At 38.0% G+C, this 19,798-nt stretch overlaps 1 protein-coding gene across 2 annotated transcripts; it reads right to left on the bottom strand.

Moving 5' to 3' along the window:
- Positions 1–722: 722 nt before the first annotated feature.
- On the bottom strand, positions 723–18,494 carry LOC107852297. Of its 2 annotated transcripts, none has more exons than XM_016697358.2 (9): positions 18,280–18,494; positions 17,847–17,985; positions 2,872–2,965; positions 2,716–2,772; positions 2,151–2,213; positions 1,823–2,026; positions 1,480–1,591; positions 1,198–1,406; positions 723–1,028 (listed from the first exon to the last, which is right to left on the bottom strand). In XM_016697358.2, exons 2-9 carry the CDS (start codon positions 17,975–17,977, stop codon positions 936–938), a joined length of 963 nt encoding a protein of 320 aa, XP_016552844.2. In that variant the 5' UTR covers positions 17,978–17,985; positions 18,280–18,494; the 3' UTR covers positions 723–935. The 2 variants fall into 2 exon arrangements, with proteins under 2 accessions (XP_016552844.2, XP_016552845.2); XM_016697359.2 differs by having other exon boundaries at positions 17,847–17,969; positions 18,280–18,479.
- Positions 18,495–19,798: the final 1,304 nt, after the last annotated feature.

The following is a 19,798-nucleotide window of genomic DNA, read 5'->3' as shown; positions in this document are numbered from 1 at the left end:
TAGTATTTAAAAACTTTTCTTGCTGAGGTCAAAAATCCAAAGTCACCAAACAGAATTTGAGAAACAAATGAGTATGAAAACTTTAAAAATATTTGAGGTAGAAGAAGGCTAGTATTTAAAAACTTTTCTTGCTGAGGTCAAAAATCCAAAGTCACCAAACAGAATTTGAGAAACAAATGAGTATGAAAACTTTAAAAATATTTGAGGTAGAAGAAGGCTAGTATTTAAAAACTTTTCTTGCTGAGGTCAAAAATCCAAAGTCACCAAACAGAATTTGAGAAACAAATGAGTATGAAAACTTTAAAAATATTTGAGGTAGAAGAAGGCTAGTATTTAAAAACTTTTCTTGCTGAGGTCAAAAATCCAAAGTCACCCACTATTGGGGTTATACCATGTAATTTCCTAAATCCTGATATTTATGTTATTCATACTAATGTATTACTGCTAGCTTGGCTTGGATCCTCCGCTCATGACTAATTGCCAAATTTGACAGTTCTCGCCCCTTTATCACCTTATTCTGGGAGGGAAGAAGAGTAGGGCCACATTTAGTGAGACAAACCCCGTTTAATACTTCTCTTCAAGGACTTGACACTGTTCAGGTGTTTAAGGTAGATAGAACCCGCAGAGCAACAACCTAAAGGCTCGTGATTTCCACTTACGGACAAAAAGTCTACTAAACTCGGTAAAATAGCCGTCCAGCAGAACTGAAGAACAAGGGCAGGTAACTGAAACTCAGTACGTCCAGAATAATATATAACAAGAAAATCAGGTGGCCCATACATTATTGAATTTTACACTCAATACTGCTGATACAAGCGATGTTTGAAAAATAAACAAAATTACAGGGTTATGCATAGCAATAAAGAAGATACACTCAAATTACGGCAATCAAAGCACCTCAGAACATGAATTTATCTTTGCAGAAGCTCTAAGGATTACGAATCTGTAGGGACCTCAAACCTTGTTGGAGTATCAATTCCCATCATGCAGCAAAGGCCGGCTATCAGAATTATAAGTAAAACAATTGCCTGGAACAATTCGTGAAGCAGCAATGTGAGAACAAAACCTGATAAGTACATAATCAACAAACACAGATAGAAGCAGCAAGGGCAAAAGGGGACATAATCTGAGTTCATCGCAACGAGAAAAAAACACTAAAGCAGCTTTGAACTGTGGACAGAGATGTAATCAACTTACAACAAATATGCTCTCCAAAAATGAGGATTTAATTCGGCAAACTCCATCGCAGCCACTAACTGATCTATTCCCAGTACCTTCAGCAAGAAGTCTTTCTACTTCCCTATGAGAGGGGAACCGAATTGACTTAAAAGGATCCGACACATACAGCGCAGTGTATTTTGCTCCCAGATTCTCCACATAACTGAGTAGTTGAGATAAAACTTCTCCTGCAAATTTATCAAGTTTAAGGACTATATAGGACCAAAATAGGTATAAAACACATTCTCCATAATATCATACCCTCAGAGGTTTGCTCTTCAGCTCCTCCTAGAGTCCGGTGACCTTGGTCGCAGAGAACAATCAAATTTAGCTGCCCCTTGTATTGTTTAGTGATCCTTGATAGCAGATAGTTCTGTAACACAAGACGGATACATCCAATAAACATGAAAACAGCATTAACATATATACACATATACCAGCTGTAGGAGCTGTGGTGCTGTACATATCATTAACATATATACACATATACCAGCTGTAGGAGCTGTGGTGCTGTACATATAGCTACTGCAGTAAAATCTGAAAATTGTCTAATTTTTTTTGTGTGCCTCATTATCAATGGAATAGAGATTACTCCATTATTAACCTGAACTGACTGCACATCAGTGAGCTTGTTCGAACTTTCACCCTCTACAGAACACGATTCTGAGAAAGCAATGTTGCTGGCCTCAAGACCATGCCCACACATGTTTGTAAATTCTGAAATCAAGGAGCTTTCCACTGATTCTCTCTCCTCTGATGCATCAATGTAGGGGAATGCCAAAGAAAAGTTGGACTTTGCAACAGAGGCCTGCTCAAGACATTTTTTTACCACACTAAGATAATAAAAATGAACTTTTGCAGTACATCAAGAACCAAGCACAAAATTTTAAAATCGGCGAAATAATTTCTTAAGTTGGGAAAATTCTAATTACCTTCAGCAAGTCCACAAGCTCCAAATTGGCATTTTTGGGTCTAGCAATATCCACAGATTGCAACTAAACAAGAAAGCGACATTAGCTGCTGACGCAAGGTGGAAAATTTCAAAAAGTACAAATAAAAACTTGCAAAGCCTGTGTTAAAAAGGTCCCACATGGAAGCTGTGATGCAGTAGTACTTTGTGAGCTTTAATTGGCATTTCACCGACCAACTAGAATTCTCCTTCAATGGGTAAATAAAGCAACTCAAATATAGGGGCCGGTATAACACAGACAGCTACCACAAAGGGTTTTACTCATTATTCAGTATACAAATGGGTTCCAAACATGCTTTGTTTTGTTTAACTGGTAAGAATGGGTTCCAACACCTTTTCGGAAGATTGAAATCTGTGTGGACCAAATTAAGATTTGCAGGAAGGTTTATCACAATCTCATCATCGTCTTGCGCCGAAGCACAAAACTTTATGATTCAAATAGCTTAAATAAAGGGTGTTCGGTATTAAATTTCAGGCAAGCGACGCAAAATATTGTTACTCTTCCTCTAAAACTAAGAGATGCCTACCTCTTTCCCAACAAAAACAAGTGCAAGATCCAGATGGTGTCCACCTTTTCCTGAGCACTAATGAAGATCAACGACAATTTAGTTCCCTTCAAAGAATGACTCCAGAGAATAACACTAGGAAGGCAAGAAGTAATAGAATATAGAGAAAGAAAGTACCAGCAAGTCCGACCAACCACCCTCATCCATAACAGACTTGATTAATTCCTTCAGTGAAAGGGTTCTGTAATTGACAGCTTCACTTGAGGCAACTCTGTAACATAAGAAATAAAAAAATTAAGACAATACAAATTTATGCAAAGATCTCTTGCCGACAATCACCATAAAAGTGTGGCAGATGCAGATCAGGTAAGTTGCAATTTGGTGCAGATCACCATTACAAAACAAATGTACCATCCCACGTAAACATGGAATACAAAAGAAAGGACATATATAGGATATCTACCTGTTGTCACCTGCCACTCATTAACTAGGCTGTAGGGTTCACCAGTACATCGCAGATAAGGTTTTTAAGGACCTAAATGATGTTTCTAGATGGCTCACATAGCTGTGGACCTTTGCTTCAACTATACCCCAGCTAGGAACTCTACTGACTTTCCAATATTCCATGACATTGTATTGAAAGCATGTTAATTCTAGCGAGCAGTTCTAATTCCTAAACCTAGATATTCTCTGTAGGTCTCTTTACTTGTATAACGAGAATTTCCTCATAAAATTAATACTGCATCAAAAAGTTTCTAAACTGACTATAGCGTACACAACCTAGCCTAATTAAGAAGTCATTGTGAATGAAAAATAAAGTTAGTGCTTCCTATTCAAGCAAACAAGGACACAGAAACTTACACAAACTGATATATCTCCTTGAATAAATAAAACATCCCAAATTTTGTATTCAGTTATTTAAGACACAACCACACAGAAGGGATACGAAGGTTTAGCAATCAGATTTCTAGCAACATCCTTCTTTTAAATTTTGTTTGTTTATGATGGTGAGAAGCAATTCATAATGTTGAAACTCACAGTTAGTGGCTTCTATGTCTTGTAAAATTTGAAAAAAGGTCTTATAAAATCTTTTAGAATAAGGGGGGAGGACCTGCAAGGAACAATAGTAGAAACGGAAGGAGCTACATAAAACTTAAGAATTTGAAGCTATAGCATCAGAAGCTTGACAGGAGCAATTGAGCCATTACAAGACCGATCGAAGCTAGAAATTTGATCATCATTAAGATTTGATTTTAGATGATAGAGTTTTACATTATGGAGATTTGTCCACGTTAAAAAGTTGTGTTTCTTTTGAAATAGAATAGAAAAAACATAATTATAAAAGGGATTTAATTTAGCAGTCCATATTAAAAGCTTAATATTCTAGAGGCAAGTGATTTTGACACTTCTGTACCTCCTTCAGTCTTTCTCAAAGAACTAAGAAGAGTATATTCAAGACCGGCAAGAAAGAACATGCTGTGGAAATTGCTTTACATTAGGTGTTTCTAAAACAAAAGATCTTGTGTAAGAATTAAGGCACATAAATTGATGTTAACAACTAGAAGCTCAGTCCCCAGAGCAAAGATTTGATGTCATTTAGATCTGGTTGGCCTTCCTATATGAAGGTTGCGTATAAGAAATTGATTTCATTAACAGAGTCTAACACTAAGGTATTAGGTATTGCTAGGGTTCTATTCAAGTGATGCCAATCATCAGACGTACAAGGACATAAAGAACGTAGATAAGTAGGGCAATTTGGTGCAAATGATAGTTCAACAAGTGAGTCTTCATATTTTTACCTAGAATTATCTCCACGCTAGAGGACGAATTATATAGTTGAAAAGTATAAGCAAGAAGAAAATCTCCATGAGAAGTTCAAACAGAGTAGCTAAAAGCTGGAGCAATGGGGTGTCACGAGTGAAGCTAGGATTTTCAAGTGTACAGAGTAAAAGTGCATATCTTACTCCTACTTGTTCATGCTTAAACAAGTTAACAATCGACCCAACAACAACAACAAAGACGACTTCTATTTTTTATCCATTTCTCAATTAAATTTTGTTGGTTGATTTAATTTGAAGACAAAATATGGAAGACGCCTCTTGGAATGTTTAGCTTCACCTCTCAAACTTCAAGGCAGTTAAGAAACTATCATTCACCAGTATGATTCGTAAAAAACTGACCAATACGAAGGGGATTCAAAAACCCCATGAAGATAGTAAAAGTTAATGTAGTACTCGTTTTTTATATGGAAAAGGGTCTAAATGTCGTTAAACTATGCAAAATTGAACAAAAATGCTCTTCGTTAATAGTTTGGTCGAAAAATAGTCCATTTGTTGTTTAATTGGGTTAAACATACCCTTCCAATTAAACAACAAATGGAGTATTTTTCGACCAAGCTATTAACAGAGAGCATTTTTTGTTCAATTTCGCAAAGTTTAAAGGCATTTAGACCCTTTTCCATATCGCTTTTTTTTTTTTAACACATTCTTTTCTTAATAAAAAAATTATATTTGAAGAACCCTTTTCGTGTCTCTTTTTCTTTTAAAATCTCTTAAATAGATATAAAAGTGGAAACATTTTTTCTTCTTCTTAATCTGATTTCATCAATTAAACAAAATAAACCCGTGACCTATTTTAACTGCTAATATAAGTCATATAAATAATTAAGATCATAGTAATCCCATCATTAATTTTCATACAGATAACATTATTCTTTTTCCCAAAAAAGTAGAAAATATATTTATTTCTTAATCTTTTCTGAATTGAAGTGGGATAAACATTTGTTAATATGATCCTTGGTATAAAATACAACAATCATAATGCCATAAAACACAAATTTATTGTATTGCTTCAAATCATAAAATATCTTTAAAATATCATCATGGAGTTGTGATAACTCCAGTAAAAAAATTAGAAACAAAAATAAATAAAAACATAGTGCCAATAAATGGAACTCAGGGCCCATATTCTTCTCCCATTTGAGTTTTACTCGAATCTCGGATAAATTCACGAACATATTTGAAGAAATTCTGAACCCCATTGGAATGGTTTGTGGATTTCGAATGGAGTTATTGTTGACCCCTTTTTCATTTTAACCTAAAAACCAAGGATTACATCCGCAAATGTTTATCCTACTTTAATTCGGAAATTATTAAGAAATCAAAATTATATTTTCTATTTATTAGGAAAAAATTTGTCATTATCTAAATGAAAATTAGTGATGGGCTACAATTATATATATGACATATTATCAGTTAAAAAAGTACATGATACTCTATTTTAATTGATAAAATGAGATTAAGAAGAAGAAAAATTACTTTCCACTTTTTATTAGTTAAAGGGATTTAAAAAGAGAAGAAACAACAAAAAGGTTCTTCAAAATAACATTTTTATTAAGAAAAATATATGTTTATTAGGAAAAGGACAGTCTTGGCCCAATTAAGTAACAACAGGAACATTTTTGAACCAAGCTATTAACCGAGGGCTTTTTGTTCAATTTTTGCATAGTTTAAGTGCATTTTTCACCCTGGTCTGTTTTTAATAAGATGACAATGAAAGACACTTTAATAGTATGACTCTAAGAGAGTCTAAAAGAATTGTAGTTGACATACGAGCTTTGCTTCCTCTTTTTTCTTTGGTGGTGGTGGAGAGAAGGGGGGGCAGGGGGGGGGGGGGGGGTGTTTGTCACTCTTGTTTGTGATGTTGATACATATAATAGTCACTATAGCTACCTATGGTGCAACTTCATAAATTTTAGAAAAAAATATTAAGGCATAGTCTATGGAGGTTTTTTTCAACTGAGCATGCTTCCAAGATTAGTTAGCAACTTGGCATAACAGTTTAAAAGTAAAACATATAAATAACGACACTCCTAACAACAAACAGACAAAATTCACGAAACACCAACACACATGTTAACTAAAGAAATTATCCTTCAAAACATTTTTCTAAGTTACTAGCAAAGACATGGAGATAATTTGGTCAAATTGACACTCCTAAAGCTGTCAATAGAGAACTACATTCAACAACATACCCAGTAAAATCCCACAAGTGAGGTCTAGGGAGGGTAAAGTATGCGCAGACCTTACCACCACCTCGAGGAGGTAGAGAGGTTGTTTCCGAAAAACCCTCGTCTCAAGTGTAGCAAATCCAGGTACAAAGAAATGCAAAACAGTGAAGAAACTATGACAACTAATCCGCTACAGAAAAATAATAATTAGCCACAAAATTGTGTGATAATTGAAATACAATAGACAACAACAATGATAGATATCTATGGCTAAACCCTAAGCTACTATACTACGGTGCACAATAATACTCCCACCCGACTAACCTTCTACTTTAACACGCGTTCTCCTCATTCCTAATCTAAGGTCGTGTCCTTAGTAATTTGAATATGTGTCATGTCCTCTCTAATGATAACTGGAAACTACGAAAACTAGAAATTGACTAAGAAAGAAAAGAAATAATCAATCGATAGATGAAAAATTAGACACAAGAAGAAGAGTAATAAAGAATAATAGGATATATTAAACCCTTAGCCCCTAATTACAAGCTTCAAACTTGCACCTAATTCCTACAGTGTTCAAGAGGGAATTGATCGCCCTCATAATCACTCGTTTCTAAGCAAATCCTTCAACAAACGCTCACCAAATACTCTCAATAGAGATTTGTTCATCAATATTCAAAAGTAAACTAAGGAAAACATGACCCATGGGTCATTTATTACAAACTTAGGCCCAAAAGTGACCCATTTTCATTAAACTAAACTTTTATTAGCTCATCCGCCCACGCAGGTGGGCATCTGCCCACGCAAGTGCGCATCTGCCCACACAGGTCAGGTCCACAGATGCCACTGGTTTCACCTGCTAGAGCATGTGGCTCACCTGCGTGTGCAGGTGAGCAGGTGAGCTCGCAAGTGCACCCAATGTGCATTTTAGCTCTTTTTCACAGTCCTTTGACCAGTTTAAGGCCCCCTGATCCTTTGTAGACACGATCACCAACACGTAGCACCCTTTTGTGGCAGTAGAATTTTCTTCAAGCACCTCTCGTTTCATGAACACTCCTCGGAGTACTTGAAATTCCCAAGCTTGACTTCTAGTGAAGGGCTTTGAACGCATTTGGATTACATCATCCTCTCCATCTTGATAAGAATTTGACCTCAAATTCATAGGGTTATCATCTTCTATCATGTCAAATAGTGAGAGATCGCACACATTGAAAGTGTTGTGCACTTGATATTCCGGAGGAAGTTCAATCTTGCAGACATTACCATTTATCCTCTCAAGTACTTGAAATGGACCATCACCTCGAGGCATCAACTTGGTTTTTCCTTGGGTTGGAAATCGATCTTTCCGAAGGTGTTCCCATGCCCAATCACCTGGTTCAAGTACAAGCCCTTTTTGCCTTTTGTTCACTCTTTTGGCCACCGCTTGATTCTTCTTCTCAAGGCATAGTCTCACTTTCTCATGCATCTTCTTCATTGCTTCCGCCCTTGTGCTTCCATCTAAGCTAATCACAATAGCACTAGACAAAGGAGTGATATCTAAAGGCATAAGGGGGTTAAAACCATAGACACATTCAAACGGAGTCATACCAATAGTCGAGTGGATAACACGATTATAAGCAAATTCGACTAAAGGTAGGTGCTCCTCCCATAAGGCCATTTTTCCTTTAACTAAGATGTGTAGCATAGAACCCAAGGTCTTGTTTACCACCACTGTTTAACCATCGGTTTGTGGGTGGCAAGACATTGAGAAAAGCAATTTGGTGCGAAGCCTGCCCTATATTGACCTCCAAAAGTGTCTAAGGAACTTAAGTCCCTATCACTATTAATGGTCCGAGGAATTCCATGTATTTTGATATGTTCTATAAACAAAGATGCCACATTGGGGGCATCATCACTTCTATGAAACGGAATAAAGTGGGCCATTTTCGAAAACAAAACCACTACAAAGATACTATCTCTACCCCTCCTCGTCTTGGGCAAACCCAAAACAAAATTCATAGAGTTGTCAAGCCATGGCCATAGAGGAATGGGTAGTGGGGTATATAATCCTTGAGGGAGAAGGTGGGAATTTGCACTCTTACCATCCATACACAACAACAACAACAAACCCAATGTATTCCCACAAAGTAGGGTCTAGGAAGGGTAAGATGTACGCAGACCATACCGCTACCTCCGAAGAAGTAGAGAGGTTGTTTCCGATAGACCCCTGGCTCGAGATACAGAACAGTAACAAGGGGATGAATGACACAACAGAAAATCAGTGATAAGAAATAATGTCACTAGAAAATAGAGAAAATACGACATACGATAAATAAGGGCAACACATAAGAAGTATGCAAAAAAATCCGAAGGACACCTGCCTAGTTGTAACATACTTGCACATACCAAAGACACCTAAGAATACTAAGATTCCTAAGATTACTAGCCCGGCAACACAAGGTCTCACCTAACCGCTTGCTACACCCCACACACTCACACAAGCCTTCTACCCTTATCGCGACCTCCACACCTTCCTATCTAGGGTCTGCTCTATATCATGTGTAATCACCTCCCTCCAGTATTTCTTCAGCCTACTCTACTCCTCCTGAAGTCATCCAAAGCTAGTCTCTCACACCTACGAACTGGGGCATCCGCGCCCCTCCTCATCACATGCCCAAACCATCTCAGCCTTCCTTTCCTCATCTTGTCCTCCACTGAAACCACTCCCACCTTCTCCCAGATAACTTCATTTCTAACTCTGTCCCTTCTAGTAAGCCCACACATCCAACGCAACATCCTCATTTCCGCCACCTTCAATTTTTGGATGTGGGAGTCCTTGACTGACCAACACTCCGATCCATACAACATGGCCGAGAGGACTGCTCCTCTATAGAATTTGCCTTTAAGCTTAAGAGGCACTTTCTTATCACACAACACTCCCGAGGCAAGCCTCCACTTCATCCAGCCTGCTCCAATATGCATAGAAACATCTTCATCAATCTCCCCGTTTCCTGAATCGTAGACCCAAGATACTTAAAACTATCCCTCTTACAAACCTCCTGGCCGTCCAACCTCACCACCACTTTTTCCTCCTGCCTCAAGTCACTAAACTTGCATTCCAAATACTCCATCTTGGACCTACTCAACCTGAACCCCTTAGACTCAATCAATCAACACTACATCATCCGCAAATAACATACACCAAGGCACCTCTCCCTGAATACTTTGCATCAACACGTCCATCATCAACGCAAATAAGAAGGGACTAAGGGTCGAACCCTGATGCAACCCTGTCTCGACCAGAAAATGTTCAGTCTCCTCCCGCCGTCCTCACCCGGGTCTTCCCTCCATCGTACATGTCCTTAATAGCTCGGATGTAAGCCACCGGGACCCCCCTCACCACTAGGCATCTCCACAAAACCTCCCTCGGGACTTTATCATATGCCTTTTCCAGGTCGATAAACACCATGTGTAAATCCCTCTTCCTTTCTCTATACTGCTCCACCAGTCTCCTCACCAGGTGGATTGCCTCTGTCGTCGAGCGACCAAGCATAAAACCAAACTGATTCTCCGATACGAACACTACCCTCCTCAATCTCCTCTCAACCAATCTCTCCCAAATCTTCATAGTGTGACTCAACAGCTTAATACCCCTATAGTTGTTGCAGCTCTGAATGTCACCCTTGTTTTTATATAATGGGATCATCGTACTTATCGCCAAGCCTCGGGCATTCTCGTAGTCTTGAAAATGTTGTTAAACAAATCAATCAACCACCTTAAACCAGCCCCACCAGCATACTTCCAAAAGTCCACCGGGATCTCATCAGGCCCCGTCGCCCTACCCCTCCGCATCCTACGAATAACCTTTCTTGCCTCCTCAACCTTAAAACGCCTACAGTAATAGAAATCAAGACTCTCCTCTAAGTGCTCCAGCTCCCCTAACTCGACACCTCTGTCCCCCTCCTCGTTCAAAAGGCTGTGAAAGTACTCCTGTCATCTCTTCTTAATGTGAGCATCCTCCACCAAAACACTACCATCCTCCCCCTTAATGCACTTTACTTGATCGAGGTCACGACCCTTCAGCTCTCTAGCCTTAGCCAGCCTATACAACCTCTTTTCCCCGCCTTTCTATTCTAAACCCTCATACAAGCTCTAGAACGCTGCTGACTTAGCAGCCGTAACTGCTAACTTTGCCTCCTTCCTAGCTACTTTGTAAGCCTCCCTATTCACCCGCTTCTCCTCTTCATCTTTACTCTCAATCAACCTAACATACACCTCCTTCTTGGTCTCCATTTTCCTTTTCACTTCTTCATTCCACCACCAGTCCCCCTTATGACGACCTACCCGACCTCTCGAAACACCTAACACTTCTCTAGCAGTCTCCGTGATGCAGTTGGCAGCCCTATCCCACATAACTTCCATACATACATTGACCACAAATTCTAGCAACATCATGATGCATAGGGTCTAGTCACCTTCAACTCTCCACATTCATTTAGTCATTGGAGCTTGTACGGTGTACATGCTTGGTTGTGTGTTAACTTCAAGAAATCAATCATAGTGGCACTAGCCACATTAGAACAACTTCAACTATCATTGACCAACGAGCGCACATTCTCTTTGATAAAATATGTAGTATGGAATAGATTTTCCCTTTGACTAGGATCATCTAATGTTTTACTAATCATTGCTCTCCTTAGCTAAGTTGCAGATCTTCACTTTTGATGCCGAACCCATGTCGGATTCTCCAAAAATACAGTACTTCTGGAGAATCCGACACGCACCCGTTGACACTTTTGAAGAGTCCAAGAAACATAGCTCCTTACCACACAGTTTAAGTTTGAGACCTCAAACTCTCCATCGTAAGGCCAAGCATCCTTATTTTCTTCCTCTACTTTCTCATCTTCTTCGGACCCATTCCATCTTGGGTTTCTTCTTCATTCTCATCCTCATGCCCCACCTTTTCTCCAAGGTAATACATTCTCATCTCTCTATGGATCACATTCCTCCGGTTAGGACATTCATTTGTTGTGTCCCCAACCTTGACATTTAAAACATTGAAAACCTTTAGGATTGGGAGTTGGATATTTGTTACCTTCAATCCTTAGTGGGTATTTTGGAGTAGTCTTTTCCACAGTTTCTTGTCATATGACTTGTTGATGTCCTTGCCTTTGTTCCACACTCATGATGATTGAGCTACCTCTTTATTCTTACTCCATGAATTAGTGGGTAAATACCCTTTAAATTTGAAAGATGCCCTCTCCTTGATATCCCTCTCAACTTCTAAGGCCACCTGAAAGATTGTTTCTAGAGTAGGAAATATGTGGCAAGCCATGTATGAGGAAATCTCCTTGTTCAACCCAACCTTGAATTGGATGATGGCATTTTCTGCATTCTCATGATACTCAAGCTTCAAAATCAATTGTTGAAATTTGTCATAGTAGGTAATGACATTCTTGTTTCCTGGCCTTAGATTGTACAACTTGGCAAGTAACTCATGTTTATACCTTTCCGACACATACTTTTCTCTCATGGGAGCCTCTCCCATGGTGGTGGTTGTCCATTATTTAACACATTCCCAACTCTCTTGGCACAGTCCCACCATATAATAGCAAATCTCTCGAATTGGGCTATGGCATAGCAACTTTTCTTGGCATCGGTGAGATCATTGACTTGAAAGATTCTTTCACAAGTAGATTCTCATGTTAGATAAGCCTCGAGATCACTCTCCTTTGAAAGTTGGGAAGACTAGTCTTGAGAGAATTGATCCCAACATCTCGATCTTTACTGCCATTTTGGTTCTCATTGTAGTTCCATCGGTCATCACTGTGGGACGATTTCCAAGTTTCCCATAAAGCACTGGACCAAACCTTCCTCCTCGACCTCTATGACCTCCTTGACCCATTGGTCTATTCTTCATGTTCTCCGCCCATATTTGCTTCATCATATGCTCCAAACTCCTCTTGAGCCTCCTCTCTCCCTTCCTCCTCGACTTACATGGGTTGGTTTTGGTTAAGGGGTACTTGGAGTGGGGATTTTGGTTTAGCAAAGGTTTGGGGCTATCCTTGGTTGGTTTGGTTGAATTGTGGTTGCAGTGGACAAACAGGACTTCGGTTATGTGGATATATAGTGGTTTGGGTAGTGGGACTTGTGTTTGTCTCAGGGGATTGAACATTTGGTGGAGTGTTTCCAGGGAGATGGTCGTGGATGTGTTTTAAGCATGTCCTCTAGATGAGGCATGGTAGTTTTGGGGAGTGGATAGGGTGGAGTTGAGACGGCCTTCAATGTTCACTATCTTCCCACCCATGGTACACACTTCCTTGGATTGTGGTCAAGTGCCCTTCCATGGATGTTATTTTGCTTTCCATGGTTCCATTCTACGGCTTAAAGATTCAATTGGCGCCAAGATTGCATTCGAAACATTGATGTCCATGGTTGGTGGCGTTTCACCGTTCCGAGCCATTGTACCAATTAGAAAAACACTAACACAAACAACAAGCACGTTAGTAGCTTTAGAGAAATAACCTCACAGCTCTACACACCTTTATATGCCTCACACTTAGACCCGCAAATGTTGAAGGATGGCTAATACTCCGGGTGGTAGACGAAGTGTCAATTGCTACTCTTGATCGGATTGGATTTTTGTTTGAAAGACTCAAGAGAAATGTGTACGGACTTGAACCAAGTAACCAAAAAATGAAAACTAGAAAAGCACGAAAGAAATAGGACAAAGAATGAAATAAACTCAAGAACTAATCAACCAACTAAGTAGGTGAATTACTAGTTGTTAATTAGTTTAGGAATCGAGAAATGAAATTAAAAATCAAGAATCAAAACTAGGATGATTGAACCTGAGTAAATGGGGATTTGAAACCCTTGAAATGCGTTTGGATGAGATGTGGACGCAAGGTAGTGACCTGCCCTCACAGTTGAGGGGTGCAGATAAAATTAATAATTGAGCAGGTGACCTGCATTGGCCACATTGGCCACATGAGGCAGCAGATGATTCACCTGTATGCGCAAGTAAGGGTGCAGGTGGACTGGACAGTTCACCTGGAACCTCGAATTTCACTCTCCTTGTGGGCTCTTTTGGGTTCTCTCTCTTAGAGTATTCCTTTTCCTTATGGATTTTCTTTGATGTTAACATCAAATCACTTTCTTTTCTTCCTTTTTTGAATCAACCACACATTTAAAGTAATTCTTCTTCTTGAAGATCTGAAGATCCTCAAGAACACCAAGAACTTCACATTTTCCAACTAGCTCGTTTTGACCTGAAATTTCACGAAACTTCAAATTTAGCATCCTTTCAATGTGAGAAACACTTTTTCACCAACATTAATCTTCAAATCCACACCAGACAAGTGAATCTAAAAACCCACTTGCACTTTTTCTTCAAACTCAAGAACAACATGGGGTTTTTACTCAAATCCACTCAAATCAAGTCTCAAGCTCAAGATTCCGACTCAATTACACTAAAAGGAACAAATTCTAGTTTAGAAACTAACAAAGAAGACTCGAAAGCACAAATCTTTTCGGGGTTTTTGGGAAAATGTTTTCCTACTACATTTTTTTCTAAGGAAACTTTCCCAAGACTAGATTCGTTCTAAAGGCTTGCTCTGATACCAAAAGGTAATCAAAAACTATGGAAACTAGAAATTGACTAAGAAAGAAAGGAAATAATCAATCGATAGATGATAGATGAAAAATCAGACACAAGAAAAAGACAAATTAAGAATAATGGGATATATTAAACCCTGAACCCCTAATTACAAGCTTCAAACTCCCATCTAATTCCTACGGTGACCAAGAGGGAATTAATCTCCATCGTAACACTTGTTTCTAAGAAAATCCTTCAACAAACGCTCACCAAATACTCTTAATAGAGATTTGTTCATCAATATTCAAAAGCAAACTAAGAAAAATAAAGCATGATTTGGGTATTTACACCCATGGGTCATTTATTACAAACTTGGGTCCAAAAGTGACCCATTTTCATTAAACTAGACTTTTCAACCGTTTTGGCTCATCGGTGGGCATCTGGCCATCTGGCCACGTAGGTCAGGGGCGCAGATGCCACTAGTTTCACCTATTGGCACAGGTGAGCTCGCAGGTGCATCCAGTGCGCCTTTAGCTCCTTTTCGCACTTTTTTGACCCCTCCAAGGCCCATTGATCCTTTGTAGATGTGATCACCAACATGTATCACCCTTTGATAGTAGTAGAATGTCTTCAAGCACCCCTCATTTCATGAACACTCCTTGGAGTACTTGAAGTTCTCGGCTTTGACTTCTAGTGAAGGGCTTTGAGTGCATTTGGATTGTATAATCTAATCACATCACCCCAGTACTTCTTCGAACTACCTCTACCCCTCTCAATCTCGCTCCCCTCATATAGTCCACCATGGAAGCCACTCTCATCTTATCTAGAATAACCTCATTTCTAATTCTATCACACCTGGTATGTCCATAAATCCATTTCAACATCTCATCTCTACGACATGAATATTCTGAATAATGCTTGGAAGTTTATGTATTGTTTGTGAGATATTTCTACTATCTATTGTTACACCTATGATAAAGCTAGAGAGGTATGTGGTTGGAGTACTTGGAGTGTGGACAATGCTTGTACAGTGTTGGAAATCGTTGGGCATGGAAGGGGGAAGATATGGGAGATGATACCATTGTACACAGTTTCACAATTATGGGGAATGTCGGGACTACTTGGTAGAGAAGCAATGCAAAAGAAAACATACTACAATATAATACTTGACAATTTCTTTACTTGAAGCAAACAGGAAATACAGCAAGAGGATATTTTTGAAGACTTTTGAGCTCTTAGCTTTAACGTAAATTTGTCCTAATGCACCAGCCTGTGTGCTTTTATAAAAATAAAACTTCTTACTAATAAAAGTTCATATTTCTTTAATATACTTGAACTACCTATCTAGGCATCAGTTTTCAGACGCAGTGGTTAGAGGTATTAGAAATAAAGTGATGAGCTAAGGTATTGACCCATTTGCCTTGACGTAGCTAGTCTTCTACTAAATAAGGAGGTTGTCTATTTTGATAGACATGATTGTCATGACCAATATTTTGAAATGAAGTACCTACTTAGAACCTCCGCCTAGTCTCTAGTGAACCTCCGCCTAGTCTCTAGTTCTTCTCTTCTGTTTTTTTTTTTTTGTTAACGGTCTCTAGATTTTCTCCATTCTCCTGTTTCCCCTTTTCCTGATACCACTTACTTTCTAGTTCTGCTCCTAAATATGCTATTTTAGAGGTCTCTGAGTCCCCAACTCTCTCTTCATATCTTCCTTCCTCTCCCCTAACTTATTCTTCCAGCTGTTACATGCTCCATCTGACCTCCCTCTTAGTTCTCCATTTTAGATCCATCTGACCTCCCTCTTAGTTCTCCATTCTAGCAGTTTTTGCATTCTGTTTCTGCATGAAGTGCTGTCTATTTACATATATCACAAGTTTCTAATAAAAAGTAATCACACATTCAACTAATCAAGATTACCTAATGTTGCAAATGTAACTGCGCTACCAACCCAACCCAATCCCAATAAAAAAAGGAAATAAACAAACGATCTTCCTGTAGTTTGTCATCTTTTCAGTTGTTTTCCCTTTTGCTTTATCACATGTTCTTCTTTTCTGCCTTGTTCAGTTGCCAGTTCTCCGTTATCAGCAATTCCGACTATTTGATTTCCCATCTTCTGCTTGGCCATTGTCCTTATCCTAATTTCAAGTTTGTTCACCCCCCTACTTCTTCCAGCAAGCAATCTTTTTTTCTTGACATGAGCCTAAACACACCTTTCTTTACGCTCCCTCATCCCATCTCATTTTTAACTATCCACCAAACCAATCTCTTTTTTTAATTCATCTTCTATCACTAGATATTTTTAAGTTACTCTGGAAAATCCTTCAGGTATCAACAAAGTCACACAAGTATGTTCACCACCAGATGAAGAACAATGGACCAGGTAAACATAATGAAATCTAGTCTACCACCCTTAGGAAGACTCAGACGGAGAAAAGGCTGCAGAAACTATGAAGACATGGTCTACCACCCTTAGGTAAACATAATGAAATCTAGTCTACCAGCCTTAAGAAGAAAGGCTCGGACGGAGAAAAAGGCAGCAGAAACTATGCAGACATGATAAGATTTTTTTTTCTATTTGATTAGTCAAGGAAATGCTAATCATATAAAAAGATACCATAAACTTATTTATAATAGTCAGGCAGAACAACTAAAATTCTAGACTCCCATATTACATTACAAAGAATCAAAAAAATGAGATTCAAGCAAATAAAATGGAAGAACTTACGACATCCTGTTCCATTTTCAAATGAGATGTTAATGTAAGAATTATTTTTTGGGCATATTATGCATATTGACTGTATACCAAAAGCAAAATCTCTCCATCTCCTTTTGCATCTTAATACTTCTTTTTCTTGGGAGAGCAATTATCAAACAGAAGAGAAATCCCCCAAAAAGGACAAACTAAACTTTTAAAATGTACCAGCAACAAAATCGCCTCACGATTGAATAGAGAGAAAAATAACAGTATTAAGTTTGAAAGCATTCTAGATTACAAAATAGTGTAAACAATAAGGAAAATAAAGGAAAGTCAAAAACGATCTAACACCTTAAAACAAAAACTCTTGAGATAAAATTCATTTTAAAACAAGACTTTCTCCAGGTAAACAATTCTTAATAGAAGAAATTTTTTATATCTATCTAAAAGAACTTCGTTTTGAGCAGATGTTAATTATCCAAAGTAATTAAAAAAAACTTTTGAGTAGATATCTGCACTCTGAATTAAACCCTCAATGAAAAGATTCCGGACAAGGTGAATTTCTTTAGACCTCCCTCTAGCTTATAGCCCAAACTTACTTCCCTCTAGTTTGAATATAGACCTCCATTTTTCACTTTTCAAATAAGGACCTTAAGCCTCCACTTTTATATGGAGTCACAGATATAACTCATCGACAAGTAGAGCAAAGGCCTATCAGTTCATCCTATATTCCTATTTGGCAACCTTTGCTAACATCTGTAGCTTAAGATCTACTCTTATCAACTATACTACTCGATTCAAGCATCAATTATCTGCACTGAACAAAAAGGGGCAATCAGTAGAAATTTACAATAAGAAGAGAAAATCCATACCCATATTGATGCGGTGACCAAAGAAACGAAGGAACAGCAAATGGAAATGTATGTCCGAATGAGACTTGAACAACAACCATTAAAGCAATCAACAATGTCACCGCAACAGTCTTCATCTTTCCCCTGGACATCAAATCACCTACGTAAATCATAACAAAATTAAATGAAACAAAATTAACTGAAAAGATTCAAAAACAAAATACAATCAACTTGGTACGATCAATGGATTCAGAAATTTAGTGCACATAATACATAATTACAAAGAACGTTTCCTTGATTTGACAAATCTAGACGTTTGACCCACACAAGAATAGAACGATAATTCTTTTTTTTTTCTGATTTTACAATATCATCTAAATCAAAGACAAAGCAGTGCTCAAACATTTTAAGTTATAACAAAAAACAGATCAGAGGAGAGTGGATTTTCTCTAACCTTTGGAATGGGTAAACTGATGCTGTGATGCAGGTTCAATGGAAGACTCTTCAGCACGTTGGCGTTTTAACAAATAAAAATAAATCTACGGCAATCAATCTCGTGTAAATAAAACAGGTATCCTTCCAATTTGCGAAATTATTCTTTGATGCCCTCTCATTCCTGATATTATTTCTTTGGTCCTCTGTTTTTTCTTTTTCTTTTTTCTTTTATTTGACCTACTATATTTTTTATTATATTTGGAAATTATAGAAATCTGCCTTCAAATTTAGATGTGACACGGGCATTAATTGTGGTTTGAGATAATTTAACACAATCGAGATATTTTCAGGTGTTATCCCAAAATCAACATTGAGTTTTGATGCATCAACAATTTCAGATTTACGCGACATCACCAAAAAAATTATATCTCAATGTGAGAGTATTGAAATTATGATCCTATAGATATCGGAAACATACATGTATAACATATCCAAAACGTAGATTTTAAAACTTCTTGAATTGTTCTGGATGGTTTTTTTTTTTAAGTCAATCTTATATGTTGTCCGGCAGAGGATTTCAGATTTACATCGTCTCATCAAATAATTTATTTCTTGATGTGGGACCATCATCACCAAAGAGCATTTTGATTGCTTTATTCTTCTCAAGGCTCTTTGTCTCAATCTAAGTTGGTGATATACAACTCTTAAGATTGCAACGCTCTGACAGGTAACATCATTTATATTTGTATTTTTACTTTCTTTCTTGCTTCCTTCTTTCCTTTTTTTTTTTGTTTTTGTTTTTGGAGAATTGAAACAGATAGCAACATGCAATAATTGGTCGGATTAAGGTACGAGAGTTTAACTTTGCCTCTGTCACCTTAAGAACGAAAAACAACAATTGGCCGGCTTAAGGTGCGAGAGTTTACCTTCGCCTCCGTCACCTTAAGACTGAAAGACTTTGCTTGAAGACGGTGGACATGTAACACCCCGTATTCAAGTACGTGTATTGGTCTTATTTATATGGAATTAATTTTTTATTTTATTTATACCGAAATTTGTCCGTCGATGGTTCCATGCGAAGGTTATTGAATAAGCTTTCGAACGAAATAAAGATTTCCAAAAACGAATAGGTTTCGGATATAATCGAGCACGTTCAAAACTATAAAATGGTGGCCGGGATATTTGGGTATAGTAAATGTGCAGGAAAATTTCCTACACACAAACTACTGAGGCCAGCCGAATTTTTAGGTCAACTTCGAACGATCATAAATCCCTTAATATAATGAATTGGGAGAGCTGCAACCCATGAAAAAAAAGATCTTTGAGTTTTCTTTCCAATGCAATTGGTTTCATCCAAATACAACGTCTGAGTAAGGAGTTATACTCGTTTTACTTCAGCCTATCAAAACAGATTTTTAGGATCAACTTCAAACAACCATAACTCCTTGTACAGGACGAACTGGGTGGCCTACTTTATATGAAATGAAAGCCCTTTGAATTATTCTTCCAACGATACCAATTTCACCCAAATCCGATAT

The sequence above is a fragment of the Capsicum annuum genome, chromosome 1 (genome assembly GCF_002878395.1).
Source record: "Capsicum annuum cultivar UCD-10X-F1 chromosome 1, UCD10Xv1.1, whole genome shotgun sequence".
Taxonomy (NCBI): domain Eukaryota; kingdom Viridiplantae; phylum Streptophyta; class Magnoliopsida; order Solanales; family Solanaceae; genus Capsicum; species Capsicum annuum.
This window is presented reverse-complemented; position numbering and strand designations above follow the sequence as displayed.